General features: G+C 32.2%; 1 protein-coding gene across 2 annotated transcripts in view; it reads right to left on the reverse strand.

Annotated features, from left to right (window-relative positions):
* LOC143192690 (lachesin) overlaps window positions 1-26,519 on the reverse strand; it is a 207,089-nt gene that overhangs the window by 172,796 nt on the left and 7,774 nt on the right. For both annotated transcript variants that reach the window (XM_076398185.1, XM_076398184.1), the window contains exon 2: window positions 18,205-18,411. In XM_076398185.1, the coding sequence (XP_076254300.1) occupies window positions 18,205-18,298 (94 nt within the window). In that variant the 5' untranslated portion in view covers window positions 18,299-18,411. The remainder of the gene's footprint in view (window positions 1-18,204; window positions 18,412-26,519) is intronic.

The following is a 26,519-nucleotide window of genomic DNA, read 5'->3' on the forward strand; positions in this document are numbered from 1 at the left end:
AATGTTAATAACAACTTCAATCCAATACATTTTTAAAGCCTGAATCTGAACAGAATATGGTAACCACGTGATATATATGAAAGCGGTTAAACATAGGATGTGCAACGATTAATTTACAGTACGAAAATTATATCTATAATGTGATTTGCATGATTATTGTCCCTCCAAGAGATAAATGTATTTTGTTTGTTATGCATTAATACCGCCAAACTGGATGTTTATGTTATAACGATTATATTAATTAATCCATCACATTGACTTCAATAATTTTCTGGCTAATAGTCAACAGTCGGATGGCTAAATGTACTGATAATTAACGTTCGTATATCTGTGTGGTTTTGCAATTTGGAATTAATAAATGAGTAATTAGCCGCGATACCAGCTATTCGTTTATTAGAATCCCAACTTTCCGTCTTCGAAATCATAAAAATAATAAAATTATTTAATGAATCTTTCTGGTTAATCAATTTTTACATAAAAAAAAGAACTAGTGATCGCTCTATAGTCGAAATTCGGCCTTAACTTAAACTTAAATTAACTTAAATTAATCATGTTTCGTTCATAATAGAGTAAATAAAAATGATATATTTATATTACCAAAACCTGTTTTGACAGTATCTTGAATATAAGAACAGAAATATATTTGATATATAACATTAATAGGTATTATCTATTGATATCTATTGAAACTATCTCAAAAAGTAGCACTCACTAACGTCCCTTAAATGGTATCTAATGTCCATAAAGTTTTAATAATGAAATATAAATATATAATTTTTTATTTACTTTTAAGTTATAATCATAAACATTAAATACTAAGTCAAGTAATACATTACAATATAGAAATTATATTAAAATAAAATATTTATTATCGTTAAATGAAACATTGATTTTTCAAAGCTTAGGTCTATAAAGTAAATAATTAAAATAGTCGATAAGGAGCTTAAAGAATAAATTGTCATATAGTTAAATATTTTATTGCGTTAATCGTTAAACATGTTAATATTTATCAGTAGTATCTTTTATACATATTTTTCATCTAAAATGTATATTGAAAAACAATAAATTTAATTAAAAACTAGACTTGATTGACAAAATAATAATTTCGTCAACTACATTTTTAGAAAGAAATTGCATCGTTTTTTACTTTCAACATTTGAAACAGTATTTGCCATATTTTTTTCTGTTAGTACATTTATTTATTGCAAGCCAATGATTTTATGTAACATTCTGGAATCTCAACATTGCAGATAGTATATTCTAATTTGTCTTCTATTACTTTCGTTAATCCTTTGCATTTTCTGGTCTTGTATCACATATAGGGTCTAAAAACTCATCAACGAAGAATGAAGAATTGAAGTTCTACAATATATTTTTTAATTGCTAATATTTTTGGAAATTTTAATTTTAACCCTTGATGTACAAAGTAACGTATTTTGACCGGAAATATTTGGTTACAGCTTTGTTGCCAAATGCATTTACTAATGAAACCTGAAGGGTCTAATCCATCTCAATTAGTACCGATAAAATTTACAGAAAAATCTTAATACACTTTAAAATTGTCTCTATTATAATGATATACTATGCCTGCAGGACCTTATCAATGACTACCAGTTCTTAAGCAAGAACAAATTTTCTTACCTATTATGAATTATTATATTATGAATCTGAAAAAGGTGCTTCCGAAAATTTAAGTTTTTTGTTAACATAGCCCAGATGATTCTTGTTATTCTGGAATTCTGTTAATCTCTATATTATATAGGATGAAATTTTCGCATATGACGTGTTTTCTTTTCACAGTTGATTTTAAAGTTCCATAAAATGTACACATAAACTGGAATAACCAAGTAATAACAAAATCTTAAACAATACTGTTTAAAATGTTCGTAAAACTATTTAATAATATCTCAACTCACTCAGTTTTTCTGTTAACATCATTTCAAACACAGAACATAAGGACTTATCTGTCGGTATTTTGCGCTACGACGTTGCCAAATTTCCGACACCGCGTAAAATTATACGTCCATAGTCGACTGATTGTAATAATATCTGTATTAGAATTGGAGTTGGCAGCGGGTCAACCAACTCCAATGAAACTAAAATGTTTGTTTATATGTCTTTTGTCGCCGATTTGACAGTTATTCATGGTTGCTTGATTTGGGCATATTTCGTTTCATTGAAATATACTTCTTTGTATGGCATATTACTCAACCTTTTAGAACATTGTTGATTATACTTATTAGGCTTCATATTATATAAGATTACAAGAAAGATATATTATATTAAGTTAGGCTAGAATTATAGTAAAATTATCAGATATTTGCATATATTCTGATCATTTTTAGGAAGAAAATAATGACACCACGATGTTGTAATGTTTCTCTATTATTTATACTTTTTTATATAAGCATATACTTTTACGTACTAATGGTAAATATTCAGTTTCCTTTATATTACCACCAGGGATAATCTTAATCACTTTTTTAGACCTTTTTTCTTCCTCCGGGCTAGAAGCTATATCCCTACTGGAGGGAAGCCTATTGAGACCGATGCTCCCCAAGGCCCCTAATTCACCCGAGTCTTGCTGTGCTTATCCATAGTCGATATTCTGTATTTCACGAAGGTTCAATATGTATCTTTAGAGAATTCCCCCAATTTCCATGTCCCGAAATTATCAATCCTATTCTAGCTTTCCGGCGTTAATAATTTAACATTTTATGTAAATTCGATCGAATACGGTTAACGTTATTACCGAATTTTTCGTTAGATTCACATTAGATAAAATGTTCCGTTAGGTAATAGTATGAAAATATATAATCAGAACGAATAATGAGATTTTTTTGTAAAAAGCGTTATTTGTACTATATTGTGTGTGTTGCCTGGAATATAATAGGTTAAGGAATACATTTTTTGCGTTTCCTAATAGATGGCGCTGTTAAGTTTCATAGATTTTTGGATTATGAAATCGCTGATAACAGAATGGAGTTAATTTTTTTTCAAAATGATACATCACTATGAGTGGACCACGGTTCTAAATTAACATCAATGTGCATGAAGTTCTCTGAGCTCTATACATCAGTTCAGTAGTGACTGAAACAATAAATTTGTAGCGACCGCTACAACCCTTTAGGCTACCACGCATTTAACTTCAAAATCAAGGGTTGGTAACGCTGGTGGATGTATACCATGCAGTTCCCGGCTATCAAAGGCCACCATGACGACGTCTCGCGCTCTTTTATTTTCTCTAATTTCTTGTAACAGTACCACTTCCACTGCGCTACCGTACTTCCTTTACCTAACCTAATATCCTATCCATTCTCCCGTCGAACACATCTATCAACTCAGTGTCGAAATAAACAAGTATTTATTTAACCAGTGTTTTCAGTTCCCGTGCGAATTCCTTCCACAAAATAGTAGCTAGTGCTCGGACAAACAATCGCATCGACAGCCACACATTCCGACCGACCGACCAGACGAACGAATACAATTTATAGATGCTACAGTTATTAGAACAATTTTGTTGGTAGGTGCAAAAATTTGAATTAGTGCTTAATAATAGTGGATAGAGATAAAACAATAATAATGACAGAAAGTGAAGATTTGCTGTTGGCTGATTCTTCAGCTCTTTTGAACATTATTTTCGAAAACAATTTATTTCTACATTTCGAAGCCTCCCTTAGCCTGCGTCTTGAAAACAAAATAGGCGAATTCTCTATGTGTAACTGTAAGACCTATTTATCAAGATACCTGCGATTCGTGTATAATGCAACTTTAATTCGCCGACTGTTCCGCGACAAAACAAAACAGCATCGAGCGTGACCGACGAGATTTATCACGCCGCCCAAGATTTACCGATGTACTCCGAACGTATAAACATGGAAGTGGCACATCTTCTTAGACGCCGTTTTTCCAGCGGTACCGCGGCCTTATAAATTATTTACGTTGCCCTACGTGGCCGGCATTAAGAGTTTTGCAAATGTCATCCAGGAGTTTAAAACTCGAAATTGTTTTCTCGGCTCTCGAATCACTTTAATTTCGGGTCTGTGGCGAAATGGTGATAAACGACCGTTTTATTGCGGCTTTTCTTTTCAATTTCGGCTAAAATTAAAAATATATCTCAGTTTTATTGGTTATCAAGGCGCAGATTCATATTAATTACTTCGTACGCATACATCTAATGCCAATTTTTGTTATGCCAATTTTATATATAACAGGTCAATTGGATAGTCCCCGGCCTAATAAATAGATGGCGCTACTAGCGAATAACTCCATATTTTTTTTAGATAGCCCTCAACCCTTAAAAGATGCGTATAGAAATTTGACAGCTGTCGGATCAGTAGTTTGTGAATTATAGCATTTTGAGTGAAGTAACTATTGTTATTGTGAAAAAATGGATAAAAAGGAATTTCGCGTGTTGATAAAATATTCGTTTTTGAAGGGAAAAAATACAGTTGAAGCAAAAACTTGGCTGGATGCCAAGTTTCCGGACATTGCCCCAGTAAAATTAATCATCAAGAATTGGTATGCTAAGTTTAGACGTGGTGAAATAAGCACTGAAGACGGTGAATGCAGTGGACGCCCAAAAGAGGTTGTTACCCACGAAAACATTTAAAAAATCCACAAAATGATTTTAAATGACCGTAAATTGAAATTGAATGAATAGCAGGAGAGCACTCTAAAGATATCATTTGAACGTGTACATCATATCATTCACGAATATTTGGGTATGAGAAAGCTCTGTGCAAAGTGGATGCCGCGCGAGCTTACTTTTGACCTTGTTTTTGGTAAAAAACGACGAGTTGATGATTCGGAGCAGAGTTTGAAGATGATCAAGTGTAATAAAGGCGAGATTTTGCTTTGATGTTGGACAATGTATGAAATATGGCTCCATCATTTCACTCCAAAGTCCAATCGATAGACATCCGAGTGGACTGCACACGATGAACCGCTCCAAAGCTTGGGAAAACGCAACAGTTGGCCGGCAAGGTTATGACGTCTGTATTCTGGGATGTGCTTGAAATAATTTTCATTGACTACCTTGGAAAAGAAAGGACCATCAACAGCGACTATTATATAGCGTTATAGCTGAATTGCAAAAACTGCCGCATTTGAAGAAAAAGAAAGTGCTGCTTCACCAAGATCATTGCCTTTTTCTACTTATAACACTTCATGTTAAACGTTTTTCAATATTTGAAGAAATGCTTAAGAATAAAGTAGAATAGATATAATTAGGGAAATTAGCCCTTATGTATATAAAATAATTGTTTTTAAATTACAGCAAAGATTAATATTCGTATCCATTTTGTCGAAATTCAATTTAAAATACTTTCAATACACACCGACGATATAAAACTTCGACTGAATCTCATCTCTCGGCTAGATTAACCGGCAAATCGCAGGTATCGAGCTTCGGGTTGGACCTATACACCTTCTCAAGCCGCGGAAGAATAGTTTCGTAGTCTCTCGCGAGGCATTCGCTCCGTCTTAAGATGTTTATGCCCTTTGCAAAAGGGTCTCGAAACTTTCTCAGAACAAAATTAAGTATTCAGACCCGTTCGAGTGCTTGCGGAAGAATGAGGAGGGACAGCTACAAGAAAATTGTATTTTCGATAATGGACCGCCTTGGACTCTTTATTCGGTGAATTGATCGATGTTTTTCTCGTCGCTGTTGCTGTTGTTTCGATAGATTGGAGAGCGCGAGGCAATTGTTCGGATACTCCTTCCTGATTTAGCGAATGTTTTTGTTTTTTTCTTGGAAATGTTAGAGTTGGAATTAAAATTTTCTCTTTCTTTCAAAAAAATGTTTACTACCGTTGCGAACTTTCGACTGAAATTGGCTATTGACTGTTTAGTAATTGACTATTTTTTACTATCGACTGTTTCAGTCGCTATTTTTGGTTCGATTTTATTTACTACTTATCATTAATGACTGTTTCAGCCGACTGTTTTCACTCGCTATTTTCGGTCCGACTGATTTTACTACTATTTATTATCGACTGTTTCAGTCGTGTATTTTTAGTTGCTATTTTTGGTTCTGCTAGATTCATTCAACTGATTTTTAATATTCTGGCACTGTCGTCCTAACCGCTACCTTGACAAAAATATACCGAATTTATGCTTACATAGATTTATATGTAATATATATAGTTGTATGATTTTTTTGTTGGTTTGCTTGTAAATAACAAAATATTGTTTATTGGAACGATATTTTTTAAGATTGTTAATGTAATATTGTGAAAAGATTAAATTTGTGAATGATAAATAGTAAAATACTTTTGACTGTTTTTTTTTTGGCAATAATAGGTAATTTTTTTATTTATTTTTGGTTTAGATCTAGCTCTCTCGATTTTCGGTAAAAAATATTTTCGTTCAATAGTAAATAAACCATTTATTTTACTTAAAAAAGCTCTTTTTTACGATCATATACTTTTTCTACGATCAAGTATGTGTTTAATTTTTATTTGGTATTTATGGTTATTATACATCTTTAGCTTTTAGGATTTGTTCTACTATATTTTAAGTTCTATTGTATTGTCCACATCTAATATAGTATATTATTTAAAAATAGCAATTAAGATATTAAAATATGATGAAACATTTGTGGGGTATTATTCCCTTACAAACAAACATTCCATTCCTTTTTACAGGCCCACAGAACATTAAAATATAAAAGTAATTCCACTTCCTTTAAAATGAAATGATTATTTTTATATGTTAATAATATTCAATAATTATTTTTCCCTTTTCTTTTTTAAAGTTATTATGCGAAGGACTATGAATGGAAAATTAACTGCGTCAAGTAATTATCTCCGTCGATTCCTCTCTCATAATTTATACAGGAAAGGATTCATACATCTTCGTCGTCTAACATCACGAATTGATATATATATACGCACCAATGTTTAATTTACGCATTTCACTATCACGTCGCTCAACTGAACACATTGGGATCAGCAAGACTCTTTTAACATAATAATTTAGTAATAAACTTTATATCAGATCTAGCTCTCATGATTTTTGGTAAAAAATGTTTTAGTTCAATAGTAAATAAAGCATTTATTTTATTTAAAAAAGCTCTTATTTTACGATCATATACTTTTCCTACGATCAAGTATATGTTTGATTTTTATTTAGTATGTATGGTTATTGTACATTTTTAGCTTTTAGCTTTTGTTCTACTATATTTTAAGTTCTATTGTATTGTCCACATCTAATATAGTATATTATTTAAAAATAGCAATTAACATATTCAAATATGATAAAACATTTGTGGGGTATTATTCCCTTACAAACAAACCATTCCATTCCTTTTTACAGGCCCACAGAACATTAAAATATAAAAGTAATTCCACTTCCTTTAACATGAAATGATTATTTTTATATGTTAATAATATTCAATAATTATTTTTCCCTTTTCTTTTTTAAAGTTATTATGCGAAGGACTATGAATGGAAAATTAACTGCGTCAAGTAATTATCTCCGTCGATTCCTCTCTCATAATTTATACAGGAAAGGATTCATACATCATTCATATATATATATATATATATATATATATATATATATATATATATATATACGTCTAACATCACGAATTGATATATATATACGCACCAATGTTTAATTTACGCATTTCACTATCACGTCGCTCAACTGAGCACATTGGGATCACCAACACTCTTTTAACATAATAATTTAGTAATAAACTTTATATCAGATCTAGCTCTCATGATTTTTGGTAAAAAATGTTTTAGTTCAATAGTAAATAAAGCATTTATTTTATTTAAAAAAGCTCTTATTTTACGATCATATACTTTTCCTACGATCAAGTATATGTTTGATTTTTATTTAGTATTTATGGTTATTGTACATTTTTAGCTTTTAGCTTTTGTTCTACTATATTTTAAGTTCTATTGTATTGTCCACATTTAATATAGTATATTATTTAAAAATAGCAATTAACATATTCAAATATGATAAAACATTTGTGGGGTATTATTCCCTTACAAACAAACCATTCCATTCCTTTTTACAGGCCCACAGAACATTAAAATATAAAAGTAATTCCACTTCCTTTAACATGAAATGATTATTTTTATATGTTAATAATATTCAATAATTATTTTTCCCTTTTCTTTTTTAAAGTTATTATGTGAAGGACTATGAATGGAAAATTAACTGCGTCAAGTAATTATCTCCGTCGATTCCTCTCTCATAATTTATACAGGAAAGGATTCATACATCTTCGTCGTTTAACATCACGAATTGATATATATGTATATATATATATATACGCACCAATGTTTAATTTACGCATTTCACTATCACGTCGCTCAACTGAGCACATTGGGATCACCAACACTCTTTTAACATAATAATTTAGTAATAAACTTTATACTCGTTATGGGTTCTAGGATGGACTTTCTCGCAATACCCCATAATTGGATTCCATATAAGAAAATAAGTATTGATTCGTCTAGCAATGTCTTGTTATCTAATCATAACTCAGATTTGCGTCCGATAAACCAACAAATTTTATAAAATTTAACTCCAAGTAGTTTTCATTCAACAAGTAGCAGCACGTTCTTTAATTTAACCTGCAAGCTTATGTCTATTGGAAAGATTTTCATTATATGTCCTCGAACTTACTGAACCTATATATGTATATTCAATCTGGAAATAATTCATATGCAAAAAAGCTTATCGATTAAACTGTATGGATATAGCTTCGGATTGAGATATATCCTCGTAAGCCATTGAGGCCTACTTTCTTTGTCCCTTGTGAGGTGTTCGTCGACCCTAAGAAGCTTGTGGTCTTTGTAAAGGCCCCAAAACTTCTCGAGAACTAAATTACGCATTCAGGCTTTTTCAGCAGTCTCTTGTCAGCTAGGGGAAAGTTGTATTTTCAATACAAAAGCACTCTGAAATATTTATTCAGTAAATTGATTAATGTATTTTTCCTCACAATTGCTATTATGTCGACAGATTGGGAAACGTGATACAGATAATCGGCTTTATCGTTAAGATGAAAGGGTATTGATTATTTTCGTTCTTTTAAGCGATACTTATTTCAATTCTCTATCAGTTTTATTTAAAATATCTTGTTTACACACCTTCTTCTGATTAGGTGTAAAATGTTTCGATTTTTTAAGCAGGAACAAATTGTAAACTGGACGGGAATACAGCTTATTGAATATTTGATATATTTTGCATAAAAAATTTCCACCAAACAGCTTATACATTCAGGGAAGCAACTCCAGTAGCGGCGTCTGCAGCATTTACCAAAGAAAATTGTTTCTCTTAAGTAATTATTTAAGAAACTCAAATGTTCAAGCTTTATAAGAAAATTATTATGTTTTCATAAAAACTTCCTTGAACATATGAGTAACTCCAAAAATATTTGTTCAATGCTAATAAATCTGATAGAGAAATGATTATTTCTGTATCTGCATTAACATCAATCGTTAACTTGAGGTTTGGTAGGCGCAGTGGTAAAGGCGATAGGACGGCGCACCTAATTTTGCGATAGTCGCGGGTTTGAATCCTGCTGGGGCATGGTTGTAAATTTGTGTTTGTTATGTCCTTAGTTGTTGTGTTGTCCTTAGGCAAGACTGCAAAATGCGGTAACGAAAATGATCTCAGTCATGCCAGTAACCAGGGGGGTAAGACCGGATGTCTTCTGGGATGATTTCTAAGTTGGTCACTCACCTGTCCGTAGAGTTAATGCCGAGGACCGTGGTTCCGAGCCCACGTTAAACTGTAGGTCCAGTCCAGGTAGACCCTCGTTGGTAACAAATGAATATACTGATTTATACCCACAAAATATATGTATTTAAATTCTGGCAAAATTATAATAAATACATTAATTTGTGTAACAAGAGCTAGAACATTTTAATCTTAGATCATTTTATTTATTTACTATATTGTGCTAAGTTTTGAGATTTAAATAGTTTACTTATTGATTAAAAATACATTAATTTAATTTAATTTATATTCTGTAACAAATAAAATGCCCAATTGTGTCCGTTATTATTTTAATGAATATCAAATATATATTACTTCATTTACTATTATATGTTTTTGTTCATGACATAAAGGTAAATAAAAATTATATATACTTATATTTGATGCTCTGAAGGTAAGAACTGTGACAGCACAGAAAATAATCTTACTCATGATACTTTTGTTATAATACTCACTGGTGTAGTAATTTAAACTTATCTAAGCTTTGTTGATTATTAAAACTTGATGGAAATTAGAAATTGGATAAAAACTATGAGAAAACTATTTAGTTCTTGAAATGTTTTGCTTATATTATAATATTATAACATATAGACATTTTTTACTGTAATTAATGTTATATATCAAATATATTTCTGATCTTGTACTGAAAATGTTGCCAATACAAGTTGTTATAATATTAATATATCATTTTAAATTATTCTCTTTATTCTATTTTGAGAGAAACGTTAATTTAATGACTTGTAATGAAATATCGACCACAGGGGGATTAGTAATTAATAAAAACACAATGAAATTTCGAAGATTAAATTAAATTTAGTAAAAAAATTGTTAAGAAGTTATTTAAATTGGCTTCCGAATTCAAAATCTGTGCATGTTTAGCAATATTCAGTATTAAATGAACTGTCGCGACATTCTAACAATTTAATTAATGTATCATACTACTCGGAACGTCATACATGTTACACCGTCAAATGGTATAGTAAATCAGATATGTATTAAGATTGATTGTCATGACTCTACTAGAACATGAGTTGATATGTTGAGAGGTCCATAAATTTGAAAGATGTACACGGTAACGCAATTAAGACGTAACATAAGCGTAGTAGACGGCATGACGGTATTTAATTAACGTAATCCTTTTAGTTGTTGGATTTAATTGCTGCTGGACTACGTCCAGACGGAACAGCAGTATTTTTTAATACGAAGGCATATATATCATCATTTCAATCATGACTTACATTTTAACAACATATTTTCTGTTACATCAAGTTAACGCAGGTTTTTAAAGATATTATACCATAACACCGATTAAGATAAGAAGATAACGAGCCTTGTCAATCTGGTCCATTGGCTCCAACAGGTTAACAGGTTAATTGAAAAGTCCCCGGCCTGACACATAGATAGCACTACTAGAATTAATTTCATATATTTTTTAGTTAGCCCTAGCCCTCAGAAGATCAGTGTATAAATTTGACAGCTGTCGGATCATTAGTTTGTGAATTATAGCATTTTGAGTGAAGCAACTTTTGTTATTGTGACAAAAATGGATAAAAAGGAATTTCGCGTGTTGATAAAGTATTGTTTTTTGAAGGGAAAAAATACAGTTGAAGCAAAAACTTGGCGAAATGCCGAGTTTTCGGACACTGCCCCAGGAAAGTTAACCATTAAGGTTTGGTATGCGAAGTTTAGACGTGGTGAAATGAGCACCCAAGACGGTGAACGCTGTGGGCGCCTAAAAGAGGTTGTTACCGACAAAACATTTAAAAAATCCAGAAAATGATTTTGAATGACAGTAAAATGAAATCGAATGAAATAGCAGACACTCTAAAGATATCAACTGAATATGTAGATCATATCATTCTCGAATATTTGGGAATGAGAAAGCTCTGTGCAAAGTGGGTGCCGCGCGAGCTCACTTTTGACCAAAATCAACGACAAGTTGATGATTCGGAGCAGTGTTTTAAGATGATCAAGTGTAATAAATCCGAGTTTTTGCGTCAATTTGTGACAATGGATTAAAACGTGGCTCCATCATTTCACTCCGAATATCAATCGACAGTCAGCCGTGTGGACTGTACACGATGAACCTGCTCCAAAGCGTGGGAAAACGCAACAGTCGGTTATGGCGTCTGTATTTTGGGATGCGCATGGAATAATTTTCATTGGCTACCTTGAAAAAGAAGGACCATAAACAGCGACTATTATATAGCTTTATTGGACCGTTTAAAGGACGAAATTGCCGAAAACGACCGCATTTGAAGAAAAAGAAAGTGCTTCTTCATCCACCGTATTCTCCAAATCAGGCCTCCGGCGACTATTTCCTGTTCTCAGATCTCAAAAGAATGCTCGCTGGGAAGAAATTTTCGTCGAATGAAGAGGTGATCGCCGAAGCTGAGGCCTATTTTGAAGCAAAGGACCAATCGTACTACAAAATACTATAATCGTGTAACATCCTTGAAATGTTGAATAAAGAGAACTAATTTTGGCCAAAACATGTGTTTTAGTATGGTAGGTCGGGGTCCTTTCAATTGACCTATTAAATTGTGTCAAAACTAGTGCGAAAGTAAAGGAAGGTTTATTGTTTTAAGTCTCAGCACCAATTACATACAGAAAAAAAGAGTTCGTTAAAAGTACTATATGTTTTCCAGAAAAGGAAAAGCATTCAGTTTAGTCATCTGCTCACATAGCTCCAGATTCTATTGTTAAAATCACTGAAAATTGTATCATTATGATATTATGATATTATTCAAGAAATAAATCACAAAGCTATGCTTTAATAATTGTATAATAGCTGCAAGAACTACCAAGACTGTTATAAAACTTAACAACTTGATCAATACAGCATTTCCACTAAAACGTGTCACCAGATGATATAAAAGCCTATACAGTCCATCTCACTGATAGTAACATCTAAGGAAAGTTATATGCAAATTTCCCGTTGAAAAGAATAAAAGAGATTATATTGAGAAAAAAACCTAATACCTGCACACAATAGTCATTGATTACAGTATATCACGACACCCAAAACATATTTTTGACATGTATTTAGCTTCAGACCTAATTCGTATGAACTTTCTTTCAACTAATTCGTGTCAATTTGAATGCCTTTTATGGCAAAACAATAAATCAAGAAGGATAATCTGATATTTACGTAGCTATTATAACAAAGATACGTATCGGCAGCGAAATAATCTAAATACATCTGCATTTAACATTCGGTACTAAATTAATGCCGATGCAGTTGTGCTTTCTATTTTAACAATGTCGAACAAATATTGGCAACCGATTGCGGATTGGTAACAAGAAATGATATTGAAGATTGTAAACAGCGCGGTCTGGTTCGAATGTACAATAATTGTTTGAACAATCGTCAATCTGATATGGCTGATTAGCGGCAAATACGTCCCTGATCAGTACCTAGCAATTAGTCAGACCATAAATAGACTTCATCAGCAAAAATAATTGAAACACTGTAATTATATTTATTGAGCTTATTAAGCATTCTACTAATATATACAGGAATTATTAGAGGTAAAACTTAATTTAGACATATTTTAGTTTTAGCTAGATGTTTGTATGTATTTTAGTCGGCGATATATCTATATATCAATAGGCTTAGAGAAAATTTTGTCTCCCTTTTTGAGCAAAAAGGAGGACACCTGGAGGCGTGAAATTTGGCACGATTGAGGCTTACATCGAGGAAGAATTTTGAGTCAGGAGCATTATTAAACGAAATTATAGCAATTTTTTACAAGAAACGATTAATAATAGTATGATCACCTATAATTATATTTAAATTTTTCTGTAGAGATAACAAATTAACGTGTCTGCTTTATCGCAAGGTAGTTTATCACACATTTGATATCAGCTTTTGGTTTCATTTGATAACTGGAGAACAGAAAACATTTAAGAAAAGTAGTTCTTGCTTAAGAAGTGATAATAATTGATGTGGTTTTGGAGACATAGTATAATATCATTGTATTACAAGTAATTCTAAAGGTTATTAAGATTGTTGTGTAAATTTTAATGGTATTAACTTTTGAATAATCTCGTTTTTGTTTTAGAATACTGCAGGTAATAAATACGTTAATTTCCACATAAGAGCAAAAAGTTGGTGTTAATTAAATGGTGAGTTGTTAGTTTCTGCATAGGATAAGTGAAAAAGAAGAAGAAAAAGTATTTAGCAATTAATTTTATAACATTTGTGACTATATGGCATTTTATTCTTTGAACTATGTATCAATTATTTTGTTTATATACTTTATAGAACTAAGTTTTAATAAATCAACAGTTGATTTATTGCTTGTAAATACTGTGGTTTTAAATTCTAATTAATAAATAATTCCATAGGTATATTTATAGCACAAAGGTATAGAAAGATCATGTATACTTATGGTCTGAAGTTGTTACCGTTCTGAAAATAATTTTACTTATGATACTTTGTTATAAAGTTCAGTGGTGTTCTCTGTTTATTATTGAAACTTTAATGGAAATTGAATTTAGTTATTTTAATATAGAGATATTTATAATTTGAATTAATATTATGTATCAAATAAATTTTTTATCTTATATTGAAAATATTCTGGAAACAAATTTTAGTAACATATTATTTTTAATTTATTCATTTTAATCTGTTATGAATTTCGACTTCAGCGGTCATTAGTATTACTGAAAATGTGTATCAGTGTAAACAATAGTTAAGTAAGTTAACTTACTTGTTAAATATGATGGTTTTGACATTTGTGTTCACGAAATAACATCAATACCAAGGCCAGTTACTATGTCATGACATACGGCATATATGCAATTTCAGAGAAATGTTTCACGACGCTCTATATCTAGATGACTCCACTTTGAACTTATTACTTGTTTGAATCGCAAAGTTTAAAGCAGGGAAGGTATTTAAGAGGTTGAAGGCATTTATAATTCATTTGTTTTTATTTTGGTAGCCATTTTTTCGCGCAGAAGTAAATAATAATGCATTGTATGCTTTCAAAATTATAGTCAAAATTAGTCCTTTATAATGCATATTGCTTTCAAGAAGTGTAAGCAGAGGAACTGAAAGCAAAATAATGAGACATCATTTTGTTTTCAAACTCTATCCTTTATTTGTATAAAAATACGCTCTTTTCAATTTACTGTTATTTTACCTTCTTACCAACAGATCCGATGGTCTCAAAAATATTGTCCAGAATATAAGCCCAAAATCTGTTCAGATGGAGCAATATCAAAAATTTGAAGGTAAGTATGACTACACTACAAGAACATTTGTGTTGTAGAGTGAGTCAACATTTGAATAGTGTCAAGTGGCATAAATTTTTTAAGGAGCTATCTAAATCGACATGTCGTGGCATAAGGCTAATTAAAAAAGAGATTTTGTTCTGGATCTATTAGAAATCATCATCAATAAGACTCAAAAATATAAACCAATATAAGGCAATATATCATTCCATATTCAGAAAATATAATGCATATTAGTTTTCAGAATAATATATTTATTATTATATCGAGATATTAAGAAATCAATTAGATATTGCGGGTATTATTGATAATATTAGAAGATATTTTTTGGATTAAGATAATTAGTATTATTACAGGGATAGAAATAAATTTGGTTTCAATAAAAAAAACTAAAGACAGGTGAAATGAATTAAGGGATATTACAGCTGTTTTAGGAGCAAATAGGTGCTAAATACGTCATCAATAAATAAATATTATGTATATTCAGATGTTCATCTTATTTTTAAATAATAAAGTTTCAAGTGAACGTAACCGTACTTGATTAAAAACTGAGACTGCGTATGGGCTTGTGTTTGTTGTTCTCACATGGGTCTAGAATTGTTTAAGTCTGCGGCTGAAAATCATAAAAGGAACATCGCACTTGTTTAAATATAATCCTGCCTGTGTCTGAGTCCAATTTAAGAGAACAATTTTACCGGCGCTCTGTCGTAAAATACGTAATCTTTTGTGTATCATAAAAATCTTATATTGCATAGAGGTAGAAAATCCGATGCAAGGGTAATACGATAAACAAGATAACTAATTATCTTGTGCCCCAGGCACGAGATTAGAACATTACATAAAACAAAGCAGCGCATTATGTATTTTTTTGTTTTAATTTAATAACGTATGTCGTTAAAATCGCGTAAACTATATGTGTGTAATATATTTCGTTTTTTAGCTAATTATTTTTTGACTTGGTTCTAATATGGAATAATATTTTGTGTACGAAATATATTATATATATATATATATATATATATATATAATATATTTTGAATGATAAATGTAATATAATTTAATTATGTTAATTATTTTGTAACGACCTTAAGGCATGTCGAATTTTATATAATGGAATAACGGTCTACAAAATACCCAGAAATGCAATCTGAGGTGTTGAACACGGACGGGGTTCCAGCAGCGCCAACTAGAACCCGAAAACGAATAGCTGGCAACCCCGAGACGTTTATCTGGGATATTATTGAAGGGTATTTCGGTCATTCAGTGCTAAACTCTCGTTTGGTTTAGACGTGCCACCATCGACTGCCCAATCCTCGTCTCCAGGTAACACCGCTGCCATCCGTTTTATCTATTTTGTATTTTCCACATTCTTATATTACTTCAATAAATAACGGTCACATAATGTAAACACAACTGTTTCATTTCGTTTTACCTTCATTCACCGAGCCACATCATTTACCCAAATTTTTTTTTATTTAATTACCCTTCTCAACATAAACTAACTATTACAAGAGCGCGTAATTAGCAATGTAAAATAGGGGCGGAATAATTTTTCTAGAATATCTTCCCTTATTTATAACAGAACAACTTAGTTATTATATGGGTAATTTCACGAAAAACTTAAAAACTTTCTGAAAAAATATGATATATTATATTACTATTATTATCATCTTTTTTATATACGTTAAAGTCTCCTTTTACCAACTATGGGTTTATCTGGACCAGGCCTAAAGTTTAACGTGGGCTTCGAACCACAGTCCTCGGCATTAAACCCATCCACTGGCCAATGGTCAACTTATAAATCATTCCAGAAGACATCCGGTCTTACCCAGCCTGTATACTGACGTGACTGGGATAATTTTATTTGTCGCAATTTGCACCCTTGCCTTAGTACAATTACAAATGATAGAAAATCACAAACATGAATTTGCTACCATACCAGAGCAGGATTCGAATTCGCGACTATAACAGTAGTAGGGCCGTTCTGTCGCCTTTACCACTGCGCCAACCAAGTCTGCATGAAATACTCTCGTAGCACACAATCAAGAATATCCTCAGGAATTATTATAATATTTATATATATATATATATATATATATATATATATATATATATATATAATAGGTCAATTGAAAACTTCCCGGCCTACCATATTAAAATAAATTTTTTTGGCAAAAATTTATTTATTCAACATAATTAACTTCAAGGGTGATACACTGATTATAGCGACGCTCCAACATTTCGATACCATTATTGTAGTACGATTTGTACTTTGCTTCAAAATAGGCCTCTGTTTCGGCGACGAAAAAACTCGGGTTTATTACTCTTGATCTTCAAACACTACTTCGAATCATCAACTCGTCGTTGTTCTTGGTCAAAAGTGAGCTCGCGCAGCACCCACTTTGCATAGAGCTTTTTCATACCCAAATATTCGTGAATGATATGATATACACGTTCATTTGATATCTTTAGAGTATCTTATATTGCATTCAATTTCAATTTACGGTCATTCAAAATAATTTTATGGATTTTTTCAACCTTTTTCAGTCGTTCACTGCGTTTGCCGTCTTCGGTGCTCATTTCACCACGTCTAAACTTAGCATACCAGGTCGATTTTCCATTGATTTGTTAGTATTATATTTTTTATTATTTTTTGGTACAAGTAATATCGTTCTATCTTGTTTATCCTTTTATTGATCAAGCGCATACTTTACGAATAAATTGAGCTCCTCCAACTTCAACGCATACTGATTGATGATCCGTGCCAATCAAGATAATTGCATTCTATGATATCGGTAACTATTTCATCAATATTGCTGATATATGTGAGAAAATTGATACGATACATTAAGTTTAATCCAGTACAGACTATATACGTTTGTCTGAATCATTATTAGACTAAAAGAGACAAGAGCGGTCTATTCTTTTTGATGGTAGCAATTATATAGTAAAGAAAGGACATATTTGTGTGGCTTGCAACTTTTTCGATCGGATTTTATTTCAATTTATAAATCTATCACTATAGAACAAAATTTATAACAATATATATGAAGTAGTATTATATATTATCTGTAAGAAATACCGTCCGTAACTCCTTTGTTATGGAAGGAATTAAACTTAAAACATAAACATAAGATTTGTGCTTAATCAATAGCCATCTAGATACTTTACGTGTCCGATGTCGTGAAAGGAAAACATTAAAAACTACGGTGCGCTTACCTTGAAAAGCTTGGAGCGTAGTAATGACCAGGGCGAAGCATAAAAGATGACAACTCATCCGTTCGTCCATCAAGAGCCTTAACGGCCGCATCATCTCGCCGGTTTTACGAACTATCACGCCCGAACACCAAGCCAACTTCGACGAAAGTACTTTACATTATATAAGTTTGGCGGGTTGTTATTGGAGTTCGACACGGCAGCTTAACACTGGAAAAAGGAAAAAAATATCTATATATAATACGTCGGCGAAATGGGTCTTGTCATATTGAACTTTAACATCCAACGCTCAAGCCGTAAAATATACACTCTCGAAAATTTATAATGTCAAATTTCCTTAAAGTATACGAAACGTAACTTAATTGTGGGGGATTTATTCAGTTCAAGAATGCCTTATTAAATAAAATAATTTAAGAGTATTTTCTTGATAAATGACAATTAAGATAAAGTGAGGCAAAAGTTCAGCTACCATTTCGATTGGTGCTATCTTGGTTAGGTGGCGTTCAGCTCAGTTTCGCTTTAACCATTATGTTGTGCAGACGCAAAAATTGTATTATGAATAAATAACAGGTCAATTGAAAAGTCCCCGGCCTGCACATAGATGGAGCTACTAGAATTAAATCCATATGTCTTTTAATTAGCCCTAACCCTCAATAAATGTGTGTATAAATTTGACAGCTGTCGAATCTTTAGTTTGTGAACTATAGTATTTTGAGTAAAGCAACTTTTGTTATTGTAAAAAAAATGGATAAAAAGGAATTTCGCGTGTTGATAAATATTGCTTTTTGAAGGGAAAACATACAGTTGAAGCAAAAACTTGGCTTGACGCTGAGTTTCTGGACACTGGCCCAAGAAAATCAACCATCGAGGATTGGTATGCTAAGTTACGATGAACGCTGTAGACGCTCAAAAGAGGTTGTTACCGACGAAAACATTTTAAAAATCCACAAAATGTTTTGGAATGAAATAGCAGACACTCCAAAGATATCAACTGAACGTGTATATCATATCATTCACGAATATTTGGGTATGAGAAAGCTCTGTGCAAAGTGCGTGCCGCGCGAGCTCAGTTTTGACCAAAAGCAACGACGAGTTGATGATTCGGAGCAGTGTTTGAAGATGATCAAGCGTAATAAATCCGAGTTTTTATGTAGATATGTGACAATGGATGAAACATGGCTCTACCAATTCACTATGAAATCCAATGGACTGAATTGAATTTAAACTGAATCGAACTGAATTTTAAAAAGTAACAATATATACATTAGTTAACAAATTGTAACGTAAAATTCGTTAAAATATATTCTTATTTGCTTTTAAGGTCAATGACACATATAAAGGACCGAAGTGGATTTTTTTACACTTCTAGATTCGAACATTTTACTTCAGACCTAAAATGATGTGAGCTTTGAAATTATTAGAAGCGCTGACAGATTAGAACTAAACTAGGGGTCGCCACACATTTCGGTTGTTGAGATAGATCGCCGTCAAGAGAAACAAAATATAATTACTGAATAGTTTTCAGTTATAATTTCTGGTAAATCATAGATGAACAACTAACAATAATGTAATTCATTCCAAAACAAAATTAAATATCAACATTATAAAGAAGAACGGCTTATATTTGGTGCGGTTTATATTGGCAATCAGTAGTTTAAATTGGGATAATCAACCATTTAAATAGATACATATAAATAATATAAAATTAAAGAACAGCGAAAGTTTAATGATCCGACAGCTGTCAAATTTATACACGCATCCTTTCAGGGTCAGTGCTAACAAAAAAATGGATTTAATTCTAGTAGCGCCATCTATGTGTCAGGCCGGGGACTTTTCAATTGCTATGTTAATAATGTTGAAACAAAAAGCGAAGAAAAGAGTTATCAATCAGCTGTCCCGCCTACCGCCGCTCCGTGGCAGTAACAAAGCAACGTCGAAAACGGAACTTATCCCTCAACTCCCGTATCCCGGCAACAGACGGGCAATTTGCAGCGCCACGTTCTATCTGTTGACCTAATCTAATTTTTGTCATTCCGAATTGCTGGCGCGGCCCCGCCAAAAAGGGTGGTTTCCGTGACACGGTACGTAAATTGTTTTAGCGCCGGGGTGAATTTTTGATAAAAATATGCATCAGACGCGGGGGGCAGAGCCACGCCGCCGCCATCGTTCCGCCACAAGGATTTTCACGTGATAACGTGATTTACGTCGCTGCATCTCGGATTAGGAATTTATTGTTTTGGGATGCGCCACGCCTCGCGTGTTTAATAAACCCGAATGGAAAATTGAGGCGGAATTAGAGCAATGCCTCTTTTTTGTCTAATTTACTTGTTTCCGGGGCTGTATTCTTTTTGTTTTCGTTTCGTTCGAGTCGTGTTGCCTCGTTGTTTTATAATAACTCGTATGACAAGGTTCATGCAAATCCCTGAGATAGTATGTGTGCTGTTATTCATTGTTCGACTAGCGAAATACTATATTCTCGCTAATATAAATTTATTCGACTGGGGATTAGCCTCAGAAATAGGATAGTTCTCTATTCTTCAGGAGTACAAACTAATTTTAATGGAATTAAGCTTCGATTAGAATATCTCTTATATCATAATATCTTCTTTTTATTATATATTTCTATGAATTATTTTAGCGAAGTTGGTTTGTATAAGGGTATAAAGATGATAAAAATCACTAGTTCATATGTAGAAATGCAACAAAAAATTTTTAACAATAAAACTGCACATATTCTTTTCCAAAGCATCCTGATCTCGACCAGAAATATTTCTTAAAATAAAACAACGATAAACTTTAGGCAATATCGTATGAACTATATAAACCCAGGAAGGTTTGGTCCTTGCGGCTCGGACTTGGTGATTATTGAACTAAATGTGGAAGAATGTAATGTTATTTTTATTAATTATCGACCCAACAGCTTTCTGGACTTTGGAAAATTGAAGCAGAATTAGAGCAATGCCTCTTTTTTGTCTAATTTACTTGTTTCCGGGGCTGTATTCTTTTTGTTTTCGTTTCGTTCGAGTCGTGTTGCCTCGTTGTTTTATAATAACTCGTATGACAAGGTTCATGCAAATCCCTGAGATAGTATGTGTGCTGTTATTCATTGTTCGACTAGCGAAATACTATATTCTCGCTAATATAAATTTATTCGACTGGGGATTAGCCTCAGAAATAGGATAGTTCTCTATTCTTCAGGACTACAAACTAATTTTAATGGAATTAAGCTTCGATTAGAATATCTCTTATATCATAATATCTTCCTTTTATTATATATTTCTATGAATTATTTTAGCGAAGTTGGTTTGTATAAGGGTATAAAGATGATAAAAATCACTAGTTCATATGTAGAAATGCAACAAAAAATTTTTAACAATAAAACTGCACATATTCTTTTCCAAAGCATCCTGATCTCAACCAGAAATATTTCTTAAAATAAAACAACGATAAACTTTAGGCAATATCGTATGAACTATATAAACCTAGGAAGGTTTGGTCCTTGCGGCTCGGACTTGGTGATTATTGAACTAAATGTGGAAGAATGTAATGTTATTTTTATTAATTATCGACCCAACAGCTTTCTGGACTTTGGAAAATTGAAGCAGAATTAGAGCAATGCCTCTTTTTTGTCTAATTTACTTGTTTCCGGGGCTGTATTCTTTTTGTTTTCGTTTCGTTCGAGTCGTGTTGCCTCGTTGTTTTATAATAACTCGTATGACAAGGTTCATGCAAATCCCTGAGATAGTATGTGTGCTGTTATTCATTGTTCGACTACCGAAATACTATATTCTCGCTAATATAAATTTATTCGACTGGGGATTAGCCTCAGAAATAGGATAGTTCTCTATTCTTTCAGGAGTACAAGCTAATTTTAATGGAATTAAGTTTCGATTACTTTTAAATAGCATTTAAATTAGAAATAATTTGTTAGTCCTCAAAGGATGAGACGATAGAAAAATAAGATATAGAAACAAAAATTAAAATGGGGTCCCCGTGACTATTTTCCGAGTAGAATAACTCTTATATCATAATATATTCTTTGAATTGTATATTTCTCAACAGAACATCCTGATCTGGACCACAAATATTTCTTAAAATTAAACAACGATAAACTTTAAGCAATATCGTATGAATTATATAAACCCAGGAAGGTTTGGTCCTTGCGGTTCGGATTTGGTGATTATTCAACTAAATGTGGAAGAATATAAGGTTATTTTTATTAATTATCGACCCAACAGCTCTCTGGACTTTGGAAAATTGAAGCAGAATTAGAGCAATTCCTCTTTATTTGTCTAAGTTCCTTGTTTCCGGGGCTGTATTCTTTTAGTTTTCGTTTCGTTCGGGTCGTGTTGCCTCGTTGTTATATAATAACTCGTATAACAAGGTTCATACAAATCGCTGAGATAGTATGTGTGCTGTTATTGATTGTTCGACTAGCGAAATACTATATTCTCGCTAATATAAATTTATTCGACTGGGGATTAGCCTCAGAAATAGGATAGTGCTCTATTCTTTCAGGAGTACAAACTAATTTTAATGGAATTAAGCTTCGATTAGAATATCTCTTATATCATAATATCTTCTTTTTATTATATATTTCTATGAATTATTTTAGCGAAGTTGGTTTGTATAAGGGTATAAAGATGATAAAAATCACTAGTTCATATATAGAAATGCAACAAAAAATTTTTAACAATAAAACTGCACATATTCTTTTCCAAAGCATCCTGATCTCGACCAGAAATATTTCTTAAAATAAAACAACGATAAACTTTAGGCAATATCGTATGAACTATATAAACCCAGGAAGGTTTGGTCCTTGCGGTTCGGACTTGGTGATTATTGAACTAAATGTGGAAGAATGTAATGTTATTTTTATTAATTATCGACCCAACAGCTTTCTGGACTTTGGAAAATTGAAGCAGCGTTAGAGCAGGGTCTCTTTTTTGTCTAATTTACTTGTTTCCGGGGCTGTATTCTTTTAGTTTTCGTTTCGTTCGGGTCGTGTTGCCTCGTTGTTATATAATAACTCGTATAACAAGGTTCATACAAATCGCTGAGATAGTATGTGTGCTGTTATTGATTGTTCGACTAGCGAAATACTATATTCTCGCTAATATAAATTTATTCGACTGGGGATTAGCCTCAGAAATAGGATAGTGCTCTATTCTTTCAGGAGTACAAACTAATTTTAATGGAATTAAGCTTCGATTAGAATATCTCTTATACCATAATATCTTCTTTTTATTATATATTTCTATGAATTATTTTAGCGAAGTTGGTTTGTATAAGGGTATAAAGATGATAAAAATCACTAGTTCATATGTAGAAATGCAACAAAAAATTTTTAACAATAAAACTGCACATATTCTTTTCCAAAGCATCCTGATCTCGACCAGAAATATTTCTTAAAATAAAACAACGATAAACTTTAGGCAATATCGTATGAACTATATAAACCTAGGAAGGTTTGGTCCTTGCGGCTCGGACTTGGTGATTATTGAACTAAATGTGGAAGAATGTAATGTTATTTTTATTAATTATCGACCCAACAGCTTTCTGGACTTTGGAAAATTGAAGCAGCGTTAGAGCAGGGTCTCTTTTTTGTCTAATTTACTTGTTTCCGGGGCTGTATACTTTTTGTTTTCGTTTCGTTCGAGTCGTGTTGCCTCGTTGTTTTATAATAACTCGTATGACAAGGTTCATGCAAATCCCTGAGATAGTATGTGTGCTGTTATTCATTGTTCGACTAGCGAAATACTATATTCTCGCTAATATAAATTTATTTGACTGGGGATTAGCCTCAGAAATAGGATAGTTCTCTATTCTTTCAGGAGTACAAACTAATTTTAATGGAATTAAGCTTCGATTAGAATATCTCTTATATCATAATATCTTCTTTTTATTATATATTTCTATGAATTATTTTAGCGAAGCTGGTTTGTATAAGGGTATAAAGATGATAAAAATCACTAGTTCATATGTAGAAATGCAACAAAAATTTTTTAACAATAAAACTGCACATATTCTTTTCCAAAGCATCCTGATCTCGACCAGAAATATTTCTTAAAATAAAACAACGATAAACTTTAGGCAATATCGTATGAATTATATAAACCCAGGAAGGTTTGGTCCTTGCGGTTCGGACTTGGTGATTATTCAACTAAATGTGGAAGAATATAAGGTTATTTTTATTAATTATCGACCCAACAGCTCTCTGGACTTTGGAAAATTGAAGCAGAATTAGAGCAATTCCTCTTTATTTGTCTATGTTCCTTGTTTCCGCGGCTGTATTCTTTTTGTTTTCGTTTCGTTCGAGTCGTGTTGCCTCGTTGTTTTATAATAACTCGTATGACAAGGTTCATGCAAATCCCTGAGATAGTATGTGTGCTGTTATTCATTGTTCGACTAGCGAAATACTATATTCTCGCTAATATAAATTTATTCGACTGGGGATTAGCCTCAGAAATAGGATAGTGCTTTATTCTTTCAGGAGTACAAACTAATTTTAATGGAATTAAGCTTCGATTAGAATATCTCTTATACCATAATATCTTCTTTTTATTATATATTTCTATGAATTATTTTAGCGAAGTTGGTTTGTATAAGGGTATAAAGATGATAAAAATCACTAGTTCATATGTAGAAATGCAACAAAAAATTTTTAACAATAAAACTGCACATATTCTTTTCCAAAGCATCCTGATCTCGACCAGAAATATTTCTTAAAATAAAACAACGATAAACTTTAGGCAATATCGTATGAACTATATAAACCCAGGAAGGTTTGGTCCTTGCGGCTCGGACTTGGTGATTATTGAACTAAATGTGGAAGAATGTAATGTTATTTTTATTAATTATCGACCCAACAGCTTTCTGGACTTTGGAAAATTGAAGCAGAATTAGAGCAATGCCTCTTTTTTATCTAATTTACTTGTTTCCGGGGCTGTTTTCTTTTTGTTTTCGTTTCGTTCGAGTCGTGTTGCCTCGTTGTTTTATAATAACTCGTATGACAAGGTTCATGCAAATCCCTGAGATAGTATGTGTGCTGTTATTCCTTGTTCGACTAGCGAAATACTATATTCTCGCTAATATAAATTTACTCGACTGGGGATTAGCCTCAGAAATAGGATAGTGCTCTATTCTATTAGGAGTACAAACTAATTTTAATGGAATTAAGCTTCGATTACTTTTAAATATCATTTAAATTAGAAATACTTTGTTAGTCCTCAAAGGATGAGACGATAGAAAAACAAGATATAGAAACAGAAATTAAAATGGGGTCCGTATGACCATTTTCCGAGTAGAATAACACTTATATCATAATATATTCCTTGTATTGTATATTTATATGAATTATTTTAGCGAGGTTGGATTGTATAAAGGCATAAAGATGATAAAAATTACTAGTTCATATGTAGAAATACAACAAAAATGTTTTTAACAATAACACTGCACGTGTTCTTGTCCAAAGCATCCTAATCTAGACCAGAAATATATCTTAAAAATAAACAACGATAAACTTAAGGCAATATCGTATGAACTATATAAACCCAGGAAGGCTTGGGCCTTGCTGGTCGGTCTTGGTGATTATTGAACTAAATATGGCAGAATGTAATACTATTTTTATTAATTATCGACCCAACAGCTTCCTATACTTTAGAAAATTGCAGCAGAATTAGAGCAATTCCTCTTTATTTGTCTAAGTTGCTTGTTTCCGGGGCTGTATTCTTTTAGTTTTCATTTCGTTCGAGTCGTGTTGCCTCGTTGTTTTATAATAACTCGTATGACAAGGTTCATGCAAATCCAAATAAACTTTAGGCAATATCGTATGAACTATATAAACCCAGGAAGGTTTGGTCCTTGCGGCTCGGACTTGGTGATTATTGAACTAAATGTGGAAGAATGTAATGTTATTTTTATTAATTATCGACCCAACAGCTTTCTGGACTTTGGAAAATTGAAGCAGAATTAGAGCAATGCCTCTTTTTTGTCTAATTTACTTGTTTCCAGGGCTGTTTTCTTTTTGTTTTCGTTTCGTTCGAGTCGTGTTGCCTCGTTGTTTTATAATAACTCGTATGACAAGGTTCATGCAAATCCCTGAGATAGTATGTGTGCTGTTATTCATTGTTCGACTAGCGAAATACTATATTCTCGCTAATATAAATTTATTCGACTGGGGATTAGCCTCAGAAATAGGATAGTGCCCTATTCTTTTAGGAGTACAAATTAATTTTAATGGAATTAAGCTTCGATTACTTCTAAATAGCATTCAAATTAGAAATACTTTGTTAGTCCTTAAAGGATGAGACGATAGA

This window comes from Rhynchophorus ferrugineus, unplaced genomic scaffold (genome assembly GCF_030347505.1).
Source record: "Rhynchophorus ferrugineus isolate W39M unplaced genomic scaffold, kcgeb_rfMv2 rfM3, whole genome shotgun sequence".
Lineage (NCBI taxonomy): Eukaryota > Metazoa > Arthropoda > Insecta > Coleoptera > Curculionidae > Rhynchophorus > Rhynchophorus ferrugineus.